Below are 21,408 nucleotides of genomic sequence, written 5' to 3' on the forward strand. Positions count from 1 at the left end.
TTTCATGTTTTTGCTTGTGCTGATAAAGCAACCCTGAGAGCTCATCCAAGATGAGTACCTTAGTGCTGTCAACGAAGAGGATTGGTATACACTTCAAATTGATAGGAGGAACGAAGGGAGATGCTGCGTGATAAAAGGGCAGCATGAGTTTCTATTGTGTTTGTGTGCATCTAAGAGTGGAGTGAAGGACAGACTGCAGATATGTTTTTCACGCATGTTCTCTATTGTTCAGGGTTGTGGGTATTTTTTTGTCTCTAGAATGATTTCTTGCAAAAGCTGAAGAACCAAAACATGTTTTCTCCTGGATGAATATTTATGGCTTCTAAATCTTCCAGCATACTTCTGCATATGTAATTAGACTGCAAATTGAGTAAGTGAGCACTGGAGAACTACAAATGTAAGAGCCTGAGGAAAATGCCTGATGTTTCTGGTTTAGCTGGGTGCTTGCTTTTTAATAATAAATAGCATTTTCAAGATAAAACAGCTTTTGTTTTCCAAAGGATGTGTCAAAAGCAGTAATAACTGGGACTGTTGCACCAGGCAGACTTGTCTAGTAAGTGATTCTTTTAATCACATGTACAGCATCCAAGCAAACTTTGGGAGAAGATGGGTAACATAACCACAGCCTCTGAACAGTCTTAAATTTGTTCTACGGGGGAAATGACTGCAAAGTCAATTCTATTCCCTGTTCGAGTCCCAGCCTTTTTAACCTAGGTGTGAACACAATTTGAATTCCTGGTTGATCAGTGATGCTTTAGGTTTAAAAAAAACTAAATTTCACAGCTTTTCATCTGCAGTTGTCATTGCTTTTTCTGGAGCTCTGGTGTTGTCATTCTGTCTGTGACCGAATTGCATCTGCAGGCAGCTTATTTTTTCGGAGGGTAGTGGAGTGAGGCTCACAGGCGCCTGCCTGTGGGGTGAGTCTATGAAATGGGATTGCAGCAGTTTTTACAGGTGAGGCTTTGGAAATCCTGATATGGAAAGGAAGGGAAAACTTCCCCTGAATATCTGTAACTGTGTGTAACATCTCTGCTTTTCCACAGCTTGGCCTGTGGAAAGGTTTCTGGCCTTCAATGTTTTTTTTTCCATGCTGTCACTACACTCATTCAAATGAAAACTGTTCACACACTTCCYGTATAATTTTGGTAGTGGCTGAATGCTTGTGTTTTTGGAGAGTGTGAAGATGAGGACTTTCAGGAAGAAGGATGCRCAAACTGTACCTTTAGGGACAGATGTCCATACATGGTACTAGTGATCCTACAGAGGAGCATTTTTCGATGAAGACAGTACAGAGTCAGTTGTGGCAAAAACAACGGGGCTTTTTTTAAGACTATTTTTAGTTTTCACCAAAATACTTAATAGATACCCTGAGAAAGTAATAACCTGGATGCTTGGAAGCTTGAAATGGGAACTTCCTGGGTACCCGCATCCTTGTAACTTAGCTACATATTAAATGACACTTAAAGAAAACTGGTGTTTAGAGACTTAAGAGCTCTGTTTCTTTACAGTTAGATTTATGGAGGCAGTGTGGTGAGTTGACAAGACATTAATGTGCTCATCTTCAAGTTGCTGTGTGTGATCTCTCGCAGCCCGCTCCCTTGGAAGCGCCTGGCTGTTGTTGACTTTTTGACGAGTATGAGAATGGGCTCCGCACGAGGATGACTCATGCAATTTTAGCCTCARTCTATCAAACAGCGATGCATGGGATTAAATGATTACCTTAAGGGATTAGGAGTCCTATGAGGATCTTCTATCCAAGAGGGGAGCGGAGAGTAAAAATACATATGAAATCTTTAAAAAACAAAACAAAAGCTGCAGGACAAAAATAAAAACACAGCTGATCAGATGATAATACAGAAGGCTGCTTCTGTGCTTGGTTCACATTTCCAAAACTAGAAATGTTGTAAAATTGAATCTCTGCTTCTCTCTAGAGATCATCTGCTGCCAAGAGAACAATCTTTCACCTTGCTCTGAGCCTTCTGCTTGATCCCTGCTGCCTGTCAGGTACCTGTGATAGTAACATTTCCTCAATTTTTCTTTCCAGCTGAAAATGAAAATGCTGGCTGCGTGTTACTACACACATCAAGGAAGGTAAGTAGGAATTATTTATAATAAACTAACATTTTTTGTAATTTAGAAGCAGAGAAAGGAGCCTTGAAGCACTTGGAGGGGGTAGTGTTTTGTTTTTGTTTTTTTTTTCTGGCTTGAACAGAAGACATTAATGCCTCTTTCCCTAAATTCCTCTGTCTTCGTTTAAATCTTAAAAGCCATGTGGTGTTCGTTTTCCAAACAATTTCTTTGTAATTCTGATTGTTCCCCTGTTTTTTGTCCCAGACAATTCCTTGACACATTAATTCATCACTCTTCCGCAGCTGCCTGCGAAGGGATCCAAGTGTACGCCATAGAGATTCGGGCTGCTTAGCTTGTCTCGAGCCTAAAACAAAAACACCCAATAGACATTGCTGTGATTTGGTTTCCTGTTTATCCCAGCTAATCAGATCTGCCTTCACAAGGTTCAGCAGGAATGAACTCCCTGGAAACATGCACTCTTGAAAGGACGATTGTGAAACGGCATTTAGTTTATGCTTACTCTGGAGACCCTAAATTGATAATGATAAGGCACAAATGCAAAAGCCTTGTATTGGTGGTATTGCTGCAAACCTCCAACTACGTGAAAATATGCAAAAAGCATGCAGCAGGGGAAATGGACTGATGCTTAATACCAGTTGCAATCTTGTTTTTTGGGGGGTTTTGCATGGCTTGTAGTGCTTTTTAAGTCACCCTGCCTCTTGCGCGGTACACTGGCTGGAGGGGCCAGCCRTCTGCATGAAAACCTTTCATCGTTGATCCTGGCAAGTAAACTATTGCAGGTTTCTTCAAAGGTCGTAACCTGGGTTCATAAAGCTCTGCACCAAAGCCATGGGGTTTTTTAGGAAATCCCTGGCAGCTCTGCTTTGCTTTTAGGCCTCTAAGCCAACATTTATGCTCAAAGCTTGAGAAGGTATTTCAGCAAACTGAGTTAGTACTGCGAGGCAAATGTGTAAATACTTCCAGGAGAAGTAAATACCCACCCCCAAAAAGTTGTGGTGGTGGTTGTTTTTTTAATCTAAACATAAGATGTTTGTTAAGTCATAAAAGCTCTAATTTACTGTTCTGTATGCCTGACAGCCATGCTCAGGAGCTGAAGTCTTTGTAAATAATTTGTCTTGGTTAATATTAGTACCTAAGCTGCTTAGAGTTTTATACTCTAGATTTAAAGTAACATAAGAACTTGGTCACTTCAAATGCAATTCTAAACACAAATGCAGGATCCTAAATCTGATAGGAAATAGTTGGGAGGTGCTAACACAAGTGACTTTTCTAATTTCTTTTTCTTTTCAGGTCTGTAGGATTTGTGCTTTCTTGGCGCATAATTCATGCTTAAGCATTTTAATGTGCTGTTGAGCAACAAATACCAGAGCTATCCTGCTTTAGCTGGGCTTGTGAAAAGATACTACTGCCAATTTTGTCCTCCAGGGAGGATAGGTGGAATTGTGTGCTTCAAATATGAAGGAAATTGGGGACTAGAGGCATCTACAGAGACGTATGGGTTTTCAATCAAACTGTTCCCACGCTGACTGTATAGGGCTAGTCCTTCACTGAGGACTTAAGAGGATTTTGTGCACAGAGGCTTTTTTGGAGGGGAGTTTCTACTGTTTGCATCTTCAGAATATCTGTGGATAATGCATTCAGAGGTGATGCATTGCTGCAGCCTTCCCTATATAGAGGCAGCCGTGCATAAGACACTGGAACAGAGGATTGACAGGATGGCAAGATCAGTGGGAAGAGCCTTGCGGGGGGAGATGTGGGACTGCCTCACTTAGCGAGGACACAAATCTGGGTCACTGGAGAGATGGCTCTGTGTGACTAGGAAGAGGGAATCGCTAGAAAAGTGGTAGAATCAGAAGCTTTGTCTGGAGATGTTTCCCCACCAGGGTGTCCCTGTCTCTGGCTGCACATGTTTCTGTGCCTCTCTGGGAGCATTGGCAGGGCAATCCATGTCTTGGGCAAGTTTCTACCATTGCACTTGGTAGGTACAAGAACGGGGAAGCTAGAGAGGCTGCTGTTGGGRTTTGAACTGTTTAATCCCTATCTCGGTGAGTTTCTGAGGAAATGGCCCTGAGTGCCCATGACAGCAGCAAAGATGGAGTTGTGCTTGGGACAACACACTTTGGCACCTCTTCTTGTAATGTGCTTGCAGTGTCTGGAAATGGATGTGATCCAGAGCAGCAGCCCAGCAGATAACTAACCTTTGGACCTTCTTGAGTGTTTGAAAGCTTTATTTTGTACGGATCAAGTGTGCAACTTTGACTTATAGTGGGTGGCCAGTAGACCTGCCTGCCTGAAGTGAGGGAGGCTGTTTCAAGGCGTTCTCGTTTCTGTAAGCTCAGTAGCCTTTGTTCTTCCTGCCATAATATGTGTGCAGCCTTGCATTTGTGGATACTTGGCTCTGTTAAAGCTACTATTGGGTAGCTGTCTTGGGTTTTTTTGCTAAGCAGATTCCAGCACCACATATCTTTGTGTGATTTGACTAGCTAGCTAAAAATACTTGTGAAGGAGCAGTCATTAATTTCTCTCTAAACCAGTGGGTGTCCTGACTGTAGAGCAGGTTGTTTGAGCTAACTCCCAGGTGTTGCTGTACCAGCACTTCCAACTAATTCTCTTAGTGTGTCAGCTAGAAAAAAATGTATTTATATCCTCCCATGCTAGCAAGTTATCTTGCGATGTTTAACATGCATATCTTTCCCTGATGTTATGGGCATGCCAGTAAGGACTCCTGTTCAGGAGTGGGGAAAGAAAACAGGACTGAGGTCTAGAAAAAGRTTTATCCAATGCATTGCCAGAAACCTTTGGCAAAGCTGGAGYCAAATCCTTGTGATATGCAGTAAGTTGCTGACAGCCCAGTTGTGCTCTGCGAACCCCACCCCACACAGGGAATGGGGTTGGTGCTGTCACCGCTTTCTCTGGGGCACAAGGTGGTGGGAGTGCCTTTCCATAACAACCTGGTGGTGCAGATTTGCACAGCGTGCTGGAGAATTGATGTTGATTGAGATGATGCACGCATGTGATAGTCCTGTACTTAAAGGTCTCTGATTCATTTCTGTCATCCCTTCAGGCCAACTTTTCCCCTTTATGGTTCTGGGTTTTGGGGCTTCCCTTGTGCATGGAAGAAGTTGGTGCCATGAARCCCCTGCTTTGGTTTTTTTTGGATACCTCCCCAGTGCAGTGGTACCCATGAGGGCACCTTCATGGCAGGCCGGTACTCCTGATGCTCTTAATCCTCCCAATATCTCCTTGGCTACTATCTGTGCCATCCACGTTATTAAATCCTCTCTAGGTCATTTGGCCTCTGCTGTTTGAACCTACATCTCGGGTTGGACTCTGCATGTGAGATAACTTGCTTCAGGAAAAGCAGCTCATCTCCTCTGAGAGATGGTTGCTGGTCATGTGGTGACCCCACAAACACCTGTTATGACCAGCTTACAGCAGCAGCTATACGTGTTTTTAATCAATTCTCGTGCAGCGACAGCCTAAGACTCGGCCACTCAAAGTTATGTGGCCTCATTTGGTTGGGATTGTAATGCAATTATTTCACTGTCTCCTCTCCTAAGAACAGATGGCAACAAAGGCTTGTGGGTGGGAGCTAAAATCCTTGAGAGACTCTTCTGTCTCCACTATGCTGTGTAAGAAATGATTGATGCAAAGTAAAACAGTGTTAATTGCAATGGATGTGTACTGACAACTTGATAGTTGCCTTGATAATTACAGTAATTAGTGAGATGTTAGCATTCTTCGCTGTGTCTAGGCTATAAATGGAAAAGGTAGAGGGGGTATGTGTGAGGAGGGAATCTTTTGGCTCAGACTCTGGGACAGTTTGGTAACATGGGAGGAATGTGCCAAGCTCCTAGTCATGGAAGCAACTCGGAGTCAGATTCGTAAAAGGAATTTGGAGCTTGATTCTTACTGAGTTTAAGGGGAGCAAGGAGCTCAAATCACAGAATAGCTGAGGTTGAAAGGGACCTCCTGGAGGTCATCTGGTTCAACCTGCCTGCTCAAGCAGAGTCACCTAGAGCAGGTTGCCCAGGACCATAAATGCATCTATAAAATCTGGTTCTCAACATCATGAACTCAAGCCTCACTGGTTTCCAGTGGGATGGAAGATCCATATAATGGAGTCCAAATCCCATTTCTGCATTTGATCTCAAACTGCTGAAGGAGGACAAGACCGTTGGTCACTTTTGACAGCTACTGTGAGTGCTAACTGTATGTGTGGATTTCCAAGAACTGTGAATGGGAATGACATGTTGTAGTTTGATAATTCAATTAAACTTCACAGCTGACAAATGCAGAAGGGAAATGAGACTGTAATATAGCATGGCTGTGTTTTCCATCTCTAGAGGTCTACAAGCCTGTGACTGGGACAGCAGAGGGAACCAGCAGAGAGTTGAGACAGTGTCAGCCTTTCGTCTTTCTTCTGTCATCTCCTGTCACACGCTGATTCAAAGTTAAATGATATGCTCAAAAGACAAGAACTTCCTTGGGAGTGGAACTGGGGATGGGAGGGGGTATAAGGATTGTGAAAAGGGGATGAGGTAGACAGTGTTCCCCATCTCCCTCTCCAGACTCCCTAACTGGGAGGACAGGGAGAGATAGCTCCTGGTTTGAGAAGAGCTGGTTTTGGATGCAGAGATGCATATTAGTAATTCTTCCTGATGCTGAGCTCAAAGTATATTTCTTCATATAACTTTTCCTATGTTGTTGTAAACATCTTGAATTACTTAAACCAAAAGAGACTTTTAAATGCTACCTTAAGCATTTATGATTTTAGACTAACTTTTGCGCTTCGTCCTAGGTGATGAAACTAATCTTAGTTCTGCTTTCTACATCGGGATTTAAATGGTGTCTAGGCATTCACCTGTGATGACTAAATTAGCATAAGCCTTGAAAATGTAGGCCTTCAATGCAGTAATATCACATAAAACTGTCTTAAAAYGTAATCTGGTTGGGGAAAGTGATTCCAGAATCTTTGGTTTGGTGGTGGTAATCGGAATAAAACTTTCTTGTGARCTTGTTCTTGTGAACTATGCAGATCCTAGTTCTTCGCAGTTAGGTATTGCAGAAGGCTGTCTAATATTTTGGTCTCTTCTTTACACAGTACCTGAAGTTAAAGAATTTTGAAGAGGAAGTCAGAGCCCACCGAGATCTGGATGGGTTCTTGGCCAGAGCCAGCATCATCCTTGATGAAACTGCAACCTCCTTGGACGATGTTCTTAGAGAGATGCTGAAGCATTTTGCTGAAGATCCTGATAACACRGAGCCAAGCTGCAACTTTGAAAAAATCATGAGCACTTTATTCACAGATTCAGGGACCCCCCGAGAAGGGAATGGTAACTAACTCTTGATTCATGTTTGCCTGCGGGTTACTGTTATTTGTCAGTCTTTCCATTGGTGGTGTGTTGAACACTTGCTACTGCACAGTCCTCAGACTTGCATGTTGCATGTCACACCCGGGGGTTTATTTATCTGTGTCACTTGGACTGAAGAGTCTTGTGTCTCTGGGATTTTTATACTTTAGTGGAATCTGGTCTCTCTCACTAAGATGAGACATACGGGTATTCTCCAGAGGGAGAAGTCTCCAGCACTGGAGTGTTTTGTCTGTCTGTACCCATTAGGCTGATGTGCTTGTCCTTAGACAAGTGGCTGATGCTCTTAAGCAAAGAGGCACTTGCTGGTGTCCCTTCAGAAATGGCTCCTTTGCCTTGTGATTCTCCATCTGAATTCACACAGGCTGGGGAAGTTGACTGCTTTGACCACCTGCCTGGTATAGAGGAATTGGCTGGGGAGGGCTGTGCCTTCACATTGCTTCCAGTCAACTGGAAGTGGTGAGAAGTGCTTTGTTTTTCTCCAGAAATTCAATACTGGAGCAGCCCTAGCCAATGTTGTTGGCTTAAGTGTCATCTTAAGCTACAAGTGAATGTCATAGCATAGACTAAAAGGCTACCCTCTAGCCTAAGATGTAAAGAAGCTTAACTAAGCGTTATTTCTCTGTAGGCACCCATGACGTTTCAGAGCCAACAGGAATGAATAAACAAACATGTACATCGCACCTCAAATGTAACTGTCACAGCCTGAGTGAATTTATTTAACAGATATGTCAAGTCCTGAGCATGTAGTAAGCATGTTCATGCTTTGGTTACTTCTTGCTGCCTGTCTTAGCGCTTTGCGTTTATCTCGTTAATTTAAGCTTTCTGCCAATAAAGGAGAAAAATTGAGCAGTTTCATAAAATGACCTGTAAGAACAGTAATTACAAAGAGGGGAGAGGGCAGGGGAATTGGAAGAGGAAATCTCTTCAAGTCCTGTCTGTGTGTGTGTGTTGAATAATGCTAATCTAATAATCTAATATTGTGGTAGGATGAGTTTAGGAGGAAAAAACAGCTGTCTTTTCAAGCTGTGAAAGATTTAAGGACAGAATTCAGAAGCATCAGGTCAAATATTTCCATCTTTCCCTGTTGTCCCCCCCCACCCTTGCATCAGTCCAGTATGCAGATAAATAAGTATGCTTGGTATTAGCACTTAGCTTCAATTTGAAAGGAAATGTGCTGTTGCAGACCAAATATATACAAACCTGTAACATTTCCCTCTCTTTCTCTTCCCCTCCTAGTTCATCTYCTATCAGATACAATTCAAGGGGTCACAGCGACAGTCACAGGGGTGCAGTATCAGCAGTCCTGGCTCTGTATCATGTAAGTACCCGGGTTAATTAGCAGAATCCACAGGCTGTTCAAAACTTGTAACTTTTCTTGCTGTGTGGAAGAACAGTGCTCCARAATATGTTCTTGTAAGTCAAACTGGTAATACCCTATCTAGTTATCTGTCCTGGTCTGTGGGATCTCCATCTCTGCATCAGGTCTCTGTTTTGCAGATGGGGGAGCAGCAGCCTAGGCAGAGATGGCCACAGCCTGTGCAGGGCATTAAGCTGCTGGAATACTATCTAAATCTGGTGTTAACAAGCTAAGAATAATGAAAAATCTCAGAGACTGAAAATGCTAAGTACTGAGAAACATTAATGAAGTACTTCTGAAAAGGACAAGGGAATTTGTAGACTATGTTCACCCTGCCAAGGACAGAGACCTTGTATCAAAAGGCTTTTTAGGCCCTTTGAAAACATCTAAACTCTGCAGCTGGAGACTGAAGTCAGAAATTCAGACACTAACGAGGTTTCTGATTAATTGCTGATATTGTTAAACATTGGATCAGACCCTTAAGATAAAGGACTCTGTCATCTGGGATTTATAAGGCAGGATAGCTTCCTCCCAGCTACTGCTTCACTGAAACTGGTTTGCTAGATTTTGAAATAATTGTAGAGCCAATTTGGCTGGGTGAGCCAAACTGTCCCTTCCCAGGTGAGTCACTGGGCCAACCAAAGAAAGGTAATTTGTCTTCTGTCTGTCTGCTGTATGCGTATGTAGTCTCTAAGTCAAGTTGTCAAGAAATATCCTAGTAATTTCTCTGGGATTTAACATATATTGGATAGGAGCCTTAGGGCTCTGGGAGTACATGTGTATAATGTAGCATTCACAGCCAGTTTGCTAGGACAACTGTCAGAATAGCTTTTCTTCTCCTAGCACTGCTTTTCCTACCCTCTGCTTACGGCTGGAACAAATGGAGATTATTCTGCCTTGCAGATTTTTTCTATTTTTATGATTCTGCTCTCTTATGAGATAGAAAGATGTGATCTCTATTTAAAAAGGTAATTATTGCACATCAGGGCTCTGTTCTATGAAATAAGCAAACCACGTAATGTGTCTGCTGTGTATGCACTACTGTCAGCTTTGTTTTTACACCTGGGATTTACAGAACACATCACACAAATGAGAAAATCAGTTCACATAGCAAAATGGTCTTTCTCTGACAGTCAATCAAGAGTGTTTTTGTGCAGTTTTCTCCCTTTGCCCCTATCCTGCGTATGCCATACAATAAGGGTAAGTGCATGCTACTCTGGGAAGGGCAGAGTAGTATGCACCTCATTGGAAAAGTCTGTTTTCCCCATCCCTAATCTAATCTTGCCACAAACTGAACTGGATTTTTGTCCAAATGTCTGGAGGTGAATAYGAAGATGGAATTTTAAATTTAAAAAATTAAAAAGTTGTGTTTGAAAACTATACTGGAAGAAGAGGAGAGCCTTGGGRTGGGGGAATGACTGGCTGTCCCTTGGTATCCTCCACCCCAGCATGTCATATGTCTCTGAAGGGCTTTGGAGTGCTGTTGACTTCATAACAACACACTTCTAGAGGTCATGATATAAATGGTGTGATTACATACATGAAGCTTAATAGTGTGAGTTCAGCCTTTCTGTAGAAAGTGAGCCAAARCTTTGAATGCATCCATGTGAGTAATAGCAGCTTCCATAACACGATTTGAAAAATAAGCTTACAGTCTGAAGGTGTCTTGTGCAAAATTTTCTTCGTTTCTTCCTTTTGTTACTGTGAAGAGAGAAGAAAGTGTGGTGGGAAAGCAGTGATGAGTTATTAAATATAATAGATAATTATTGTACTGTATTTCTGCTGTAGCTATTGTGCAACAGATTGAGAATCATATTTTTAAACCTTACACTTTTTCTTTAAGTCAGATTGCAAAACACAGCTTCCAAAGCTCTGAAGTAAAAGGAAGCTTTGCTGGTGAAGGATTGTTTTCCTATACAAGTGGGAAGAACTTAACTTTTCTCTGTGCTGTTCTTTATCCTTGCACTTTAAAGTGTTTGCTAAACTTTATTTAAAGTTTAGCAAAGAGTATAGGTTAGCACTGCTGGTTTGTGTGTGCCTTAACTACTTATTCATAATGAGTGAGAAAGTCTTGAGTATTGTGATAGTATTATATTAATGAGAGCAGCTCAGAGGCATGGTTTTGGTAGTGCTGCTTCTGCCTTGATTTTTTAAGGGGAAATGTTAAAGCCTAAATTAGCTTCARTCCGTAAAGGAAAAACTTGTGTAGGATTTTTGTCAAGTTTTGCAGAGGCTGCCTGGAGAAGTGCATTCCTAATGGAAACACAAATTTGTGTCCCCCCGCCCTCTTCTGTGTTGGAGGGAGGACTCTTGTGCTCATCTTCAGTGGGAAGAGCTGGAGAGGGAGGGACAGGGAGAAACTAGGGTGAAACAGCCATTCTGCTTCTGCTAGAATTGGCTGCCTCCTGACAATTTCAGGTCTATTGAACCACTAGGAAGGTCAGGTTTCCCATGCAGATCTGGGCTTCGTCCACATGAYGGAATAAGCCATTGGGGAATTGAAGATCTTGAAGCCTGAAGATCAGGAAAGTACTGGCTTCTGACCCAAGACAGATTTGGGGGCTGATTCAGGTTTAACTTATTTGGTTTGTGGAAGGAGCTTAGGAAGGCATGTTGATACCCCTCAGGCATGCAGTGACTGCAGCAGGTGCGTGTACTACCAGGCAAGTGCTTTGAGTTCCCTAGGAACCAGCCAAGTCCACCATGACCCAGAACCTGAAGAGGGTAGACTGGATGCTTTGCGTGTCTGGATTGGGAAGGATGGGGAAGGAGGCCCCTATGTGAGGGCTATTAGTTTTGTTCTTGCACAGCTTTTTTTTTCCCTTGGGTGGGAAAAGGGGTCCCTAATGTTGAGAATGTTAAAGTATCTGTCAACTGACTGATGGTGCGTATCTCTCCTCAATGTCCTCCTAGGAGCAATAGCAGTTGTGTGGATTATTTAATAAATGCTGGCTGAGTTGAATGGAATTCCTAGGGCAGCACCATCTCTGAGCTATAGTCTTCTCACCAGGGTATATATAGATAAATGTTTTTTCCTAAAGTTGAAGGAAAAAAAAAAAGGGGGGGGGGAGACAACCTGCTTCATAGACTGTAYTGAGTAGTTGAAGAGCTATTTCTTTTGGTTGCCTTGATAAGGCACATGGATTGGCAGCAAACTTATCTTCAGTGTGTTAAGCTAATTTGCTAAAGCTGCTGTAACAGGCAAAGGAGGGGGGGGRAAAGCCTCTCTGCAAGCAAAGAGGGTAGCTCCATGGGTTCATGTGGTCCATGCTGCTRTAAAATTGCTTATTCTGATAGTGTCATTGCAATGGTTCCTGTGGAGGAGCATAATGCAAAAAAAACAGGTAGCCTTTCAAAAATGGGAAGTGTGAGGTGATAATGGAYATTAAGTAAAACTGCTGTCCAAATTAACATTTAAGAGTAGTAATTTCTCAGTCTTAATGTAGAATTGATCATTGTGTGGAACACGTTACCAATGCATCTCTAAACAAAAGTAAAAGAGCCTTTCTAGCATGTTTAAGAAATTGTCTGGACCTTGAGGTATGTGTGTTCCAAACTAGCTGCAGAAAAAGCCATATTGCTGCTATGTTAGGTGTTGAATAGATTTCAAATAGTGTTTCAGTTACTGTGTATTCCTTAAAATGTGCCCCTTCTTTCAAATAACAAAGGGGATGCCGTAGGGAATTAAATAATTCAACAGTTACAAAAACAAATATTATCCTTTATAGGACTCCAAATTCTGTAATCAATTCTGCTAAACAAGAGCCTCTTTTCCAAAGTTTACAAGTGTAACCTCTCAAGCATTCTTTGGGTTCAAAGAATTAAAAATAGAGGTGCCCATAGCACCCTTCTCAGCCTGTCCTGGGTAATGCTGCACAGCTGAAGCTCTTGCAGCTGCCCTGTAACAGAAGGGAGTTCTTTAACTCAAACCCTTAACTGGGAATTTGAGTCCCCAAAGAGCTGTTAGTGAGAAGGGTGCCTTGGTTCAGTGCCTGCAGGTATGTGTGGAAGGAGGAGGAGGTTTTCTCCTGTGTATTGGACTGTAGGAAATACTTTCTCCCCAATTTCMTTAGAGATTAACTGCTAGAGAAGATGAGGCTTTTTAGAGCTCAGCAGAGTGCCTTTAAGCAGTCCCAAACTATATCCAGCTTGGGGTGATTTTGATATGTCTTGCTGAAAACACTGTGCTGAGCTGTTGGTGCCCTGGTGAACTGTCCTGCTGGTCAGAAGTTAATTTCTCGCTTGCAAATTTTGGTTTCTGAAAGCCTGTGCCTGGAGCTGGTTCACAGAGGAAGATTTATTTGCAGTGTGCGAGAACAAGAAGTGTCATTGTTGTTCTGCATTGGGACAGGAMAAGGCTGGCTAGCTGATTACCTCTACTGGGCACTTTTTCTTACTGCAGGGGATAATTTGTTTCTGAATTAACTTCCTTTCTTGCCCTGTTTAAAGAGGGTTTCTGTTTCTCTTGGGTCTCCATAATTTGACCCTTTTTATGATTTGTTTGAGAAATGTGTTATTACTCTGATAACATCTTGGGCGTAGGTCAGATCTTCAGCGTGTGTGACTCGGTGTATCAGTGATTTCAGTGGAGCGTTGCCAGTTCTCACCATCTGAATGCCATACTGAACGCTGCTAGATACGCAGCCTGCAAAGAGAAAAGGACAGCAAAGTAGAAATGGGTGCTATAATTGAAATGGCCTTTTAGTGAATTTAATTATTGGAGGATCAAGATAAAATTGCTGAAAACACAACCTCGTATCATTAAATCATAGCCCAGCATTTCCTTACATGACTAATACTGAGTGAAAATAGATTTTTCAGCTTGCTGGCCAAACCAAGAGAACCAAATTTAGTTCAGCCCAAACCAAAAGGGAACTTGCAGGCTTTGGCAAAACAAGATTTGATTTTTAGGGTCAGCCAAAAATGTCTTGTCCAGAGCTTCATTTTGGCTTTAGATATTTAGGTTTTTTAAGTGGGAATTTAAGTGCTGCTTGAAGACATCTGCTCCATTTGGAAAAAGTGTCTCATTTTTTTTTAGGCAGGAGATATGCCAACTTTTACCTGAAATCTTCAACAGCTTGGAGTTTCTCCATGTGAACCAAAGAGGTTTGTCTTCTACAGATGTTTGCACAAGTCTAGCAGGGATCTGTATTCTGGTTCACAATGTATTTGTATCTGGCGTCTGAAGTTAAAACAGTGGGAACAGTAGTGTTTAGACCAGGGAGTAGGTGAATTAGAGCTGACAGTTTAAATTCATAGAAAAGTTTGTGTGATGCAGAATGACACCTGGGCAGAACTGACCTGAYGTGGCACTGAAAGTAGAGACCACTTATTGCTTGGACAAATGGACTTAGCAGAGTGAGACCAAGCCCTGCGCAGATGAGACTGCGTTCCTTCCCCAGGCTGCACTTCTCCGCTCCGTGCTGCCACACATAGATGTCTCGGAGCCGCTCTCAGTGTCACTTTCTTAAATCTGGTTTTATTCTGATCCTCACTAAACCGACTCGGCCAGACTTGTACAGATATGTTGACTGAGACTCCATCCCTAAGTTGCCCTATACCATCTTCAGTGGTCAGCACTCAATTTTATGGGTGTAATATTSGGATTTAGATGTGCATGTCAGTGCCAATAAAGCTCTTAACAGAAGAGCTGGAAGAAACTGTAGGAAGATTTCTTTAATCCAGTCTCATGAATAGTTTTGAAGTCTCAAAYTCCAGCTCTGTGGATAAAAGACTGTTCCAGATATAAAAGGATAATGATGGTAGAGGGTTTCCTGGTGTCTTGTGAATGCGCTCAGCGTTGCTATATCTTTCAGTATTGCATAAGCACTATGAGATGCTGATATTGCTCAGATTTCCAGTCCCTCAAGCCAAGGGAAATACAGATTGCTTGTTTAGAAAAATGAAGAGGCTTGGGGTGGCTGCAAAGAACATTGAGAACATGTCTAGAGAGAAGCGACAGGCCAGGGAGACAGTGATGAGGAGCAACCTTTTAAAGAGTTAGGTTTTCCTCCCCTCAACTCAAGAAGCTCTTAAGTTGAAGTGATATTGTTGCCCTGTGGACTGGCACTGTTGGCAGTACTGTCATCTCTGGAAAGCATAACCTTAGAGATAAGTTTTTGGAGCTAAAGCATGACACTGTCACTTCAGAGAGAAAGCTAGCTGCAGAACTCTAGTCTGAAGAATGGGTAGGTTGCTTAATTATAGCCCTATATAATAGATTTTCCAAATAACAGCTGTATTGCAACATGACTTCACATACTGTAGCAAGGGGAGAGAGAGGTTCCTGTGTGCTGGTATCAACGCAACAAGTACAAGCTTTTGTTCTCCTGCATGCCTTTGTGTCCTTCCCCACTTCCAGCACTGGGTCATGTGCTAATGGGACCAGTGCTTGCCATGTAATAAGCCTTGTCTGGCTGCACTTTGCAGTTCAATAGAGTTTCTTGCTAGGTCAGATACTACCTGACTTGTAGACAAGCTAGGGTCTGGAAAGTGTTAATGCAGTCCTCTGTGCAGTAGGTATCTGATATCTGGTTCTGGCCATCTCCAGAATACGAGTGATGCTCAAAATGCCTAGAAAGCCCTCCTTTTCAAAGCAAATAACTTGTTCAGTGAGCTCAGAAGCTGAAGAATGAAAATGCTGACTGAGAACAAACAGAGCAGGATACAAATGGGTCATTTTTCCTAATGCTGCATTAACTATTCACTGCCCTGTTCATGCAGCTTATTGGTCATCTTGCCTTCATCCATCTTCACCAAAGATATTGGTTAACTTTATGGTTCTCCTGTTAGCCTAAAGCCCAGAGTTCATGCATCTGCCCCATCAGCTTGCTCATCTGTAACACAAGGTAACTTTCATGCTGCCCAACCACGGCAGGATTGCTACAAGGGGCTCTGGAAATTGGTGCTGACTGTGCTTATTTCATCATTTGGGAAGGAAGGACAAGGGCTGTTGCAGGTCCTGAACTAAATCAGGTATTGACAGTGGTCTCCAAACTCTAGGCATTTTTAAGCCTAGAGAAGAGGTTAGCTTGGACTGTATTTTCAAACACTTTAGAGGAGACTTATTCCTAACTTTAGGATTTGCCCTGACTTTTCCTCCCACCCCACCCCCAAGGCTGATTTGAGTAGAAAAAGGCCAAGGGGCCATGGTAGAGGGGAGTTAGGAAATCTATGAAGTACTGTCATCTTCCTCATAACCTATAGTATGCTAATAAAGCTGTTTGGAAGTTCCCCTTTCTAACAAGTGCCTTTGTCAGATTAATTTGCATGAATCAAATGACTTTCTGATCACCTATTGGAAGGAAACTTGCTAAAAAAATACTTGGGGTGACTTTGTATGCGAGTTATGGACAACTTACAAAATCTCATGTCTGTGTCCTATGCTCCTGGCTAGTACCTCTCTAGCCAAAGAGCTTCAGGAGCCATTGCGGAAATGGCCTTCAGGGTGCATGAGCTTGAGAATACACGTTGGAAGAAAAGAGATGGGCCGTGATTTTGGAGAAGAAATTAAGAGATGACTTATTGACTGTGACAGGTGTTTGCTGGATGAGAAAGGAATAAACAAATAGTTTAAGTGATTTTGAACTACCAAAAAAAAGCACTTTGAGGTGGGAGAACAGACACTTCTATACCTCCTTCAGTGTCACTAGGCAAAACCCATGTGCYTGTCTCACCAGCGCTTTCCAGAAGATCTGTGAAGTATTAGGCTTTTATGGGAGTGAAAGGGCTGCAATCCAGGCTGGCATTAACCTCCTGCTGCTGCCATGGCATTGTGCAACTCCACCAAGTCACTTTGCTGCTTTTCCTGAGTTTCCAACAGGAAAAAYGATCACAGAATGGTTGAGGTTRGAAGGGACCTCTGGAGAATCATCCAAGTCCAACCCCCCTGCTCAAGCAGGGTCACCTAGAGCATGTTGCACAGGATCGCGTCCAGGCAGGTCCTGTGATGGTTCCTTGGATCACAGCTTTGTTTAAATATCCCAGTGTGGAGATAGAYGTGGTCTTTGGACTCCAAAGATGGTCTCTGTTTCAAACAGCTGGTCACTGGTCTTGGTTATGGGAGTCCTGCTTAATCGAATGGCCTTTCTGTGCCTAGTGCAGTTGCCTGGATTGCAGCTGAACACTTACATCCAAGCAGGAATTCAGCCTGCTACAGCCTATCCAGGCCTTAGYGTGGAGGTCAGTTTAGTCTCTGTAATGCACCCTTAACAGAAAGGGGAAAACAGCTGAGAGCAAAAGGGGAAAGCCATTGAAACAGATATTGATAGATCTGCCCAAGGCACAAGGAGAAATGGAAACCTGTTGGTTTGGCACCTTGCCTTAACTTTTCCAGTTTCGTTTCATCTCATCTCCCAAAGTGCTTTTGGAGGTGTGAAATGCTTACCRTTCATTTAGGTGTTTGTTTTTTTAAGAGGACCCTTTAGCAGGAGCTTCTGTAGCACTGCAAATACAGGTTATGTTCTTGCCTTTTTTTTTTTTGGCTGTTAAAAAGCAGATGGGGAAGAGGGAGACTGAGCCTTTTAATCATGAAAGCTATTTTCCATAAAAGCATGGAGGTCAAGTTCTACAAAAGCACTAATCAGGCTGAAAGTAACTTAAAGTCACTGTTAAATACTTAGTTGTGAAAGGCTCACTTCTTAACAGCATCTTGTGTGTTTCTCGCAACTGAAATGTCTCCTTATAAACCTTGCACACCAGGAGAGAGCTGTGTGTTTCATAATGCCCAAGATATAATCATGCTATCTCCCTTGACAGTTGCACTATAAAGTCCCTTCAGCGACGTCATGTTTGCATCAGCCGCCTGGAGAGGCCTCAGAATTGGGGTGAAAATTCCTGCGAAGTGAGATTTGTGATATTAGTCCTGGCTCCTCCTAAAATGGTAAGTATTGCTCTTGTTTGCTCTAGTACTTCAGAGGATTCTCCCAGGATTGCTTTTCCTTGATTTCCTCCTTGGGTTAATGATAACCCACTTTTTTAGGCACAGCAGGATGTGACAAGGTCTGAGTTTTTTCCCAGCAGYTGTCAAGACTGCATTCTAACAGTGTGCATGAGGGACAGATTACAATGAACTGCATCCTTGTCTCATGCTGGAGAATGGCCTCTAGCCTGACATGGCGGGGAATACCGCAAGTCAAGTGTGTCTGTAGTCTCCATATGCTCAGCTCTTGCTAATACTACAATCTGTGATTACTGCACGTAATTGTCTACAGATTTTTTTTTTCCTCAAGCTTTACTGGCTTAGCTGCCTTTTTTGGAGGTAAAGACTGCTGTTCCTGGTTAAAGCCATCCTTGCAAAAGAGTTCTTTTGGGTCTGCAGCTGATGCTCCACATTGAAGGTTTGGGTTGTTTACCAGTAAAACCCTCTTGACCGAACTGTGCGCTACAGTGTAGGTGCAGTTGCAGCAGTTGTAGACACACTGATTTAGCTAACAGGGAGATGTTGTTTTGTGAGCTCTACCGCAGTATGGATGAGGCTAGTTGGGAGCCAGGACACTTGTAAGGTTGTATTGTACTGAGGTCCTTGTGGATGCATCTTTACGGCTGTTACCTTAAGCAACAAGGTTAAAGCTTGCTCAGGTGCACTTGCTTGTTTTGCATGTAAACAGTGCCAACAAATGACCTGGTAACACATTCATTCACTGCATTATCGTGGGGGACACTAAGGCCAGTTGAGGATCACTGTTCCCACTTTCTAGAAAATGCTGGGATGCGGACTTGATCAAGTCATGTGTGTGTCCTGCTAACTAACGGCTGAGCGGCTCAAAGCTCAAGACCTTTTCACACTCTAAGCTGTCTGGCTACACTTTTGGGCTACTGTGTCTGTGCTGGGGAGGTTGGGGACCTTGTCTGAGATGTGAGAGGTCCGGATTGAATTTCCTGCTTCTTGATGCTATCCGTGTGACCCTGGGACCTTCTAGTCTGGTCTGTCTGTCTTCCTCCCTGCACCACCACCCTTGTTTAAATAGAAATACTGATGTTTCCTTATTTCCCAGGATTTTTGGCAGATCTTTCCAGACGGAGTGGTTCAATGCTTTTGGCATAGATCTTAAACCCTACAGGCTGAAAACATATTGATGTCCCCTATGAAAAGCAGCAAGCAAACAACTGAACAGGCTTGCAATTGCATTGATCTCTCTTTCATTGCATGGCACTTAGCTTATCTCCAGCCAGTTACGTGCAAAGCACCCAGCAAACAGCTCTGCATCCGCTTGTATCCTGAAAGTTTGCAATTTTAATGGACAGCATCAAATTAAGGAAAGGGAGTGGAGGCCAAGCAGAGCTGCAGTTGCCAATATGCTTTACTTTAAATGAGTTGATCTAGCCAGCTCTAAGTACGCATTTCTGGTACAGCAGTTAAAATAATTAACCTGCTGACAGTAACAGATTAAAAGAGCCTTGCTTGGAGGGGGGGAGAAAAAGCCCAGAAAATGGGCATCTGTTGTGCTAAGGAATACATTTCTTTGGTAACATAGAGAATGGGAAGAAAGACTTGAGTGTGTAAATCTCTGTGCTCCTCCTCCAGACTGTTCATCTCTGTGCCTGAGAAAGGTTAGACTGGGGAAACAGTGAGCAGTATTGGGCAACTTGAAATAACTCTTTGCAGCACTCAGCCTGAGGAGACTGCTTCTCAGAGGTGAAATAAGAAGCCTTCACCCTTTCCCCTGCTGACAAATCCATCCAAATTAAACCAGTCTGGATCAAGCTTAAAAGCCCTCAAAACAAGCTCTGTAGCCCTCAAATCCAAACCTTCTCTGGAAGCTAAAATCAAAGGTGTTCTAGCGAGCATGTCTCAAGTGACTTTGGCTGCGATAGAAGGGGGGAAATGTGTGATAGAGGAGAGGAGGCAGATCAGTGCGAGTGATGAGCAATTAGTGTTTAAAGGACGACTCTGGGACTAGTGCGGTGCCACCCACACATCCATGCCTCTGCATCAAGCAGCACTGAATTAATTTGGCTGTGTTCATGAAGAAATGGTTCATCTGCTTTGTTGTGAATCCTGAGAATTAATTCGGATCAATAGCGTACAGTCACTGGTACTTTTCACAGTAATGCTAGGAGTTTGGAGGCTTTCCAGAGGAGGGTGGCTGTTTGGGTGTCTCTAGCAGTGGCTGTATGAAGGGTGCTGAGTGTAGCAAAGAGGATGTTTAAAACATTTGCATCAGAAGCAGCTCTTAGTCTTAGTCTGATTCTGCGTAGCTTGGAAACTGCCTTGGCAGGTATCTTCTCTTTCTGCCCTGACCAAAGTGATGCAAGCAGTTGAGCAGGTCAGGATTTATAGAGCATGGACTTAGCTGTTTTGTGCAGGGACAGAGAACTCAGTCCCTTAGTGTTGCCTTTGTATCTAACTTACAATGTGCTCGGAGTAATGGGAAAGTGGTTTTTTGATACTGTTTAAGCTGCACCCTCAAATATCAGGCCTGTAGCTCGCAGAAACATTAAAGCCTGTGAATAGGCACTTCTTTTTTTCATGCTTTTTAAGTCTCCTACCCCTTCCAGGCAATTGTTGGTGAAGGCATACAGTGCTCCTTGTATGCATGCTCAGCTGTTTATTTCCTCTGCTTTTCCCTGTGCCAGTAGTTGCTTTAGCTGAGTTCTAAATCTCCACTTCTGCCAGAATTGCCCCAGAGAAACCAACCAAATCTGGTTTTAATGCCCAGAAAATATAAAGCTGATGAAGCAGATGTGCACAATAATCCCGGTCTTCTGGAAAATACATCCAGACATCTCCAGCTGCAGGAGCCTTGACTACTGTGTCTTTGCACCACAGTAGTAGCAAAGCATGAAACACTGTAGGATAGCAAGGACCCTTATTTATTTAGTCTTAGCCTTGAGGGGGGACCAGGGCAATAAAATGTATGGTCAGCACGATTCAGCTTTGGCTTGTGTCCTGGTAAGTTGACAGACTGATCCATGCTTCTGCTCAGGGCCTGTATGTCAACGTGTGCACCGAGCTCCTGCTGTGGCTGGTATGTTCAAGTCTGGAACAACTTCTGCATGTGCTATTCTCCACTGGGAATCTCTGGGGTCCTGAAAGCCGGTTAGCAGGATGGCTTGTTCTTCAGAGGGTGGTGCTGGAAGGGGCAAGCCAGTGACTTTCTCTTCTGGAAGAGAAAGAAAAGTTTTTGGGAGAGGGGATGATAAAAAGCTTAATTTGTTCTTTCATCTTTCTTTCCCTGCTGCATCCCCTCCTCAGAAAAGTACCAAAACAGCCACAGAAGTGGGCCGGACCTTTGCCACAATGTTTTCAGACATAACCTTTCGGCAGAAACTTCTAGAAACCAAAACGGAAGAGGAGTTCAAGGAAGCCTTAGTCCACCAACGCCACTTGCTCACCGTGGTGAACCAGAGACCCTCAGCAGTGAGCGATGGGCATAAGGCGCACAGCCCTAAGCCGCTCAAGGTAAGACTGGCCAACATCTCCTGCCTTTCTGCTGCGGTGGTGTCTAAATGCATAAATGCAAGGTTTTGTGGGTAAGGAGACAAAGCAGTTGCACTGCTTGGGTCCATCGGGCCCTCCTAGCAAGCTCTCCATATTGAGGTTTCTACAAACGGCTGCTGTATGATCACGTTGTTCAACTCCTG

The 21,408-nt window shown here is 43.2% G+C and overlaps 1 protein-coding gene across 3 annotated transcripts in view; it reads left to right on the forward strand.

Moving 5' to 3' along the window:
- The window catches only part of SLC4A11 (solute carrier family 4 member 11), a 100,156-nt gene that overhangs the window by 40,342 nt on the left and 38,406 nt on the right, over positions 1-21,408 (forward strand). For 2 of the 3 annotated variants that reach the window (XM_026072776.1, XM_026072778.1), the window contains exons 4-9: positions 2,045-2,091; positions 7,196-7,427; positions 8,092-8,154; positions 8,703-8,784; positions 17,581-17,704; positions 21,020-21,226. In XM_026072776.1, coding sequence (XP_025928561.1) covers positions 2,045-2,091; positions 7,196-7,427; positions 8,092-8,154; positions 8,703-8,784; positions 17,581-17,704; positions 21,020-21,226 — 755 coding nt within the window. The remainder of the gene's footprint in view (positions 1-2,044; positions 2,092-7,195; positions 7,428-8,091; positions 8,155-8,702; positions 8,785-17,580; positions 17,705-21,019; positions 21,227-21,408) is intronic. The other variant, XM_026072777.1, reaches the window with a different exon arrangement.

This window comes from Apteryx rowi, unplaced genomic scaffold, assembly GCF_003343035.1.
Source record: "Apteryx rowi isolate R43461 unplaced genomic scaffold, aptRow1 scaffold_35, whole genome shotgun sequence".
NCBI lineage: Eukaryota > Metazoa > Chordata > Aves > Apterygiformes > Apterygidae > Apteryx > Apteryx rowi.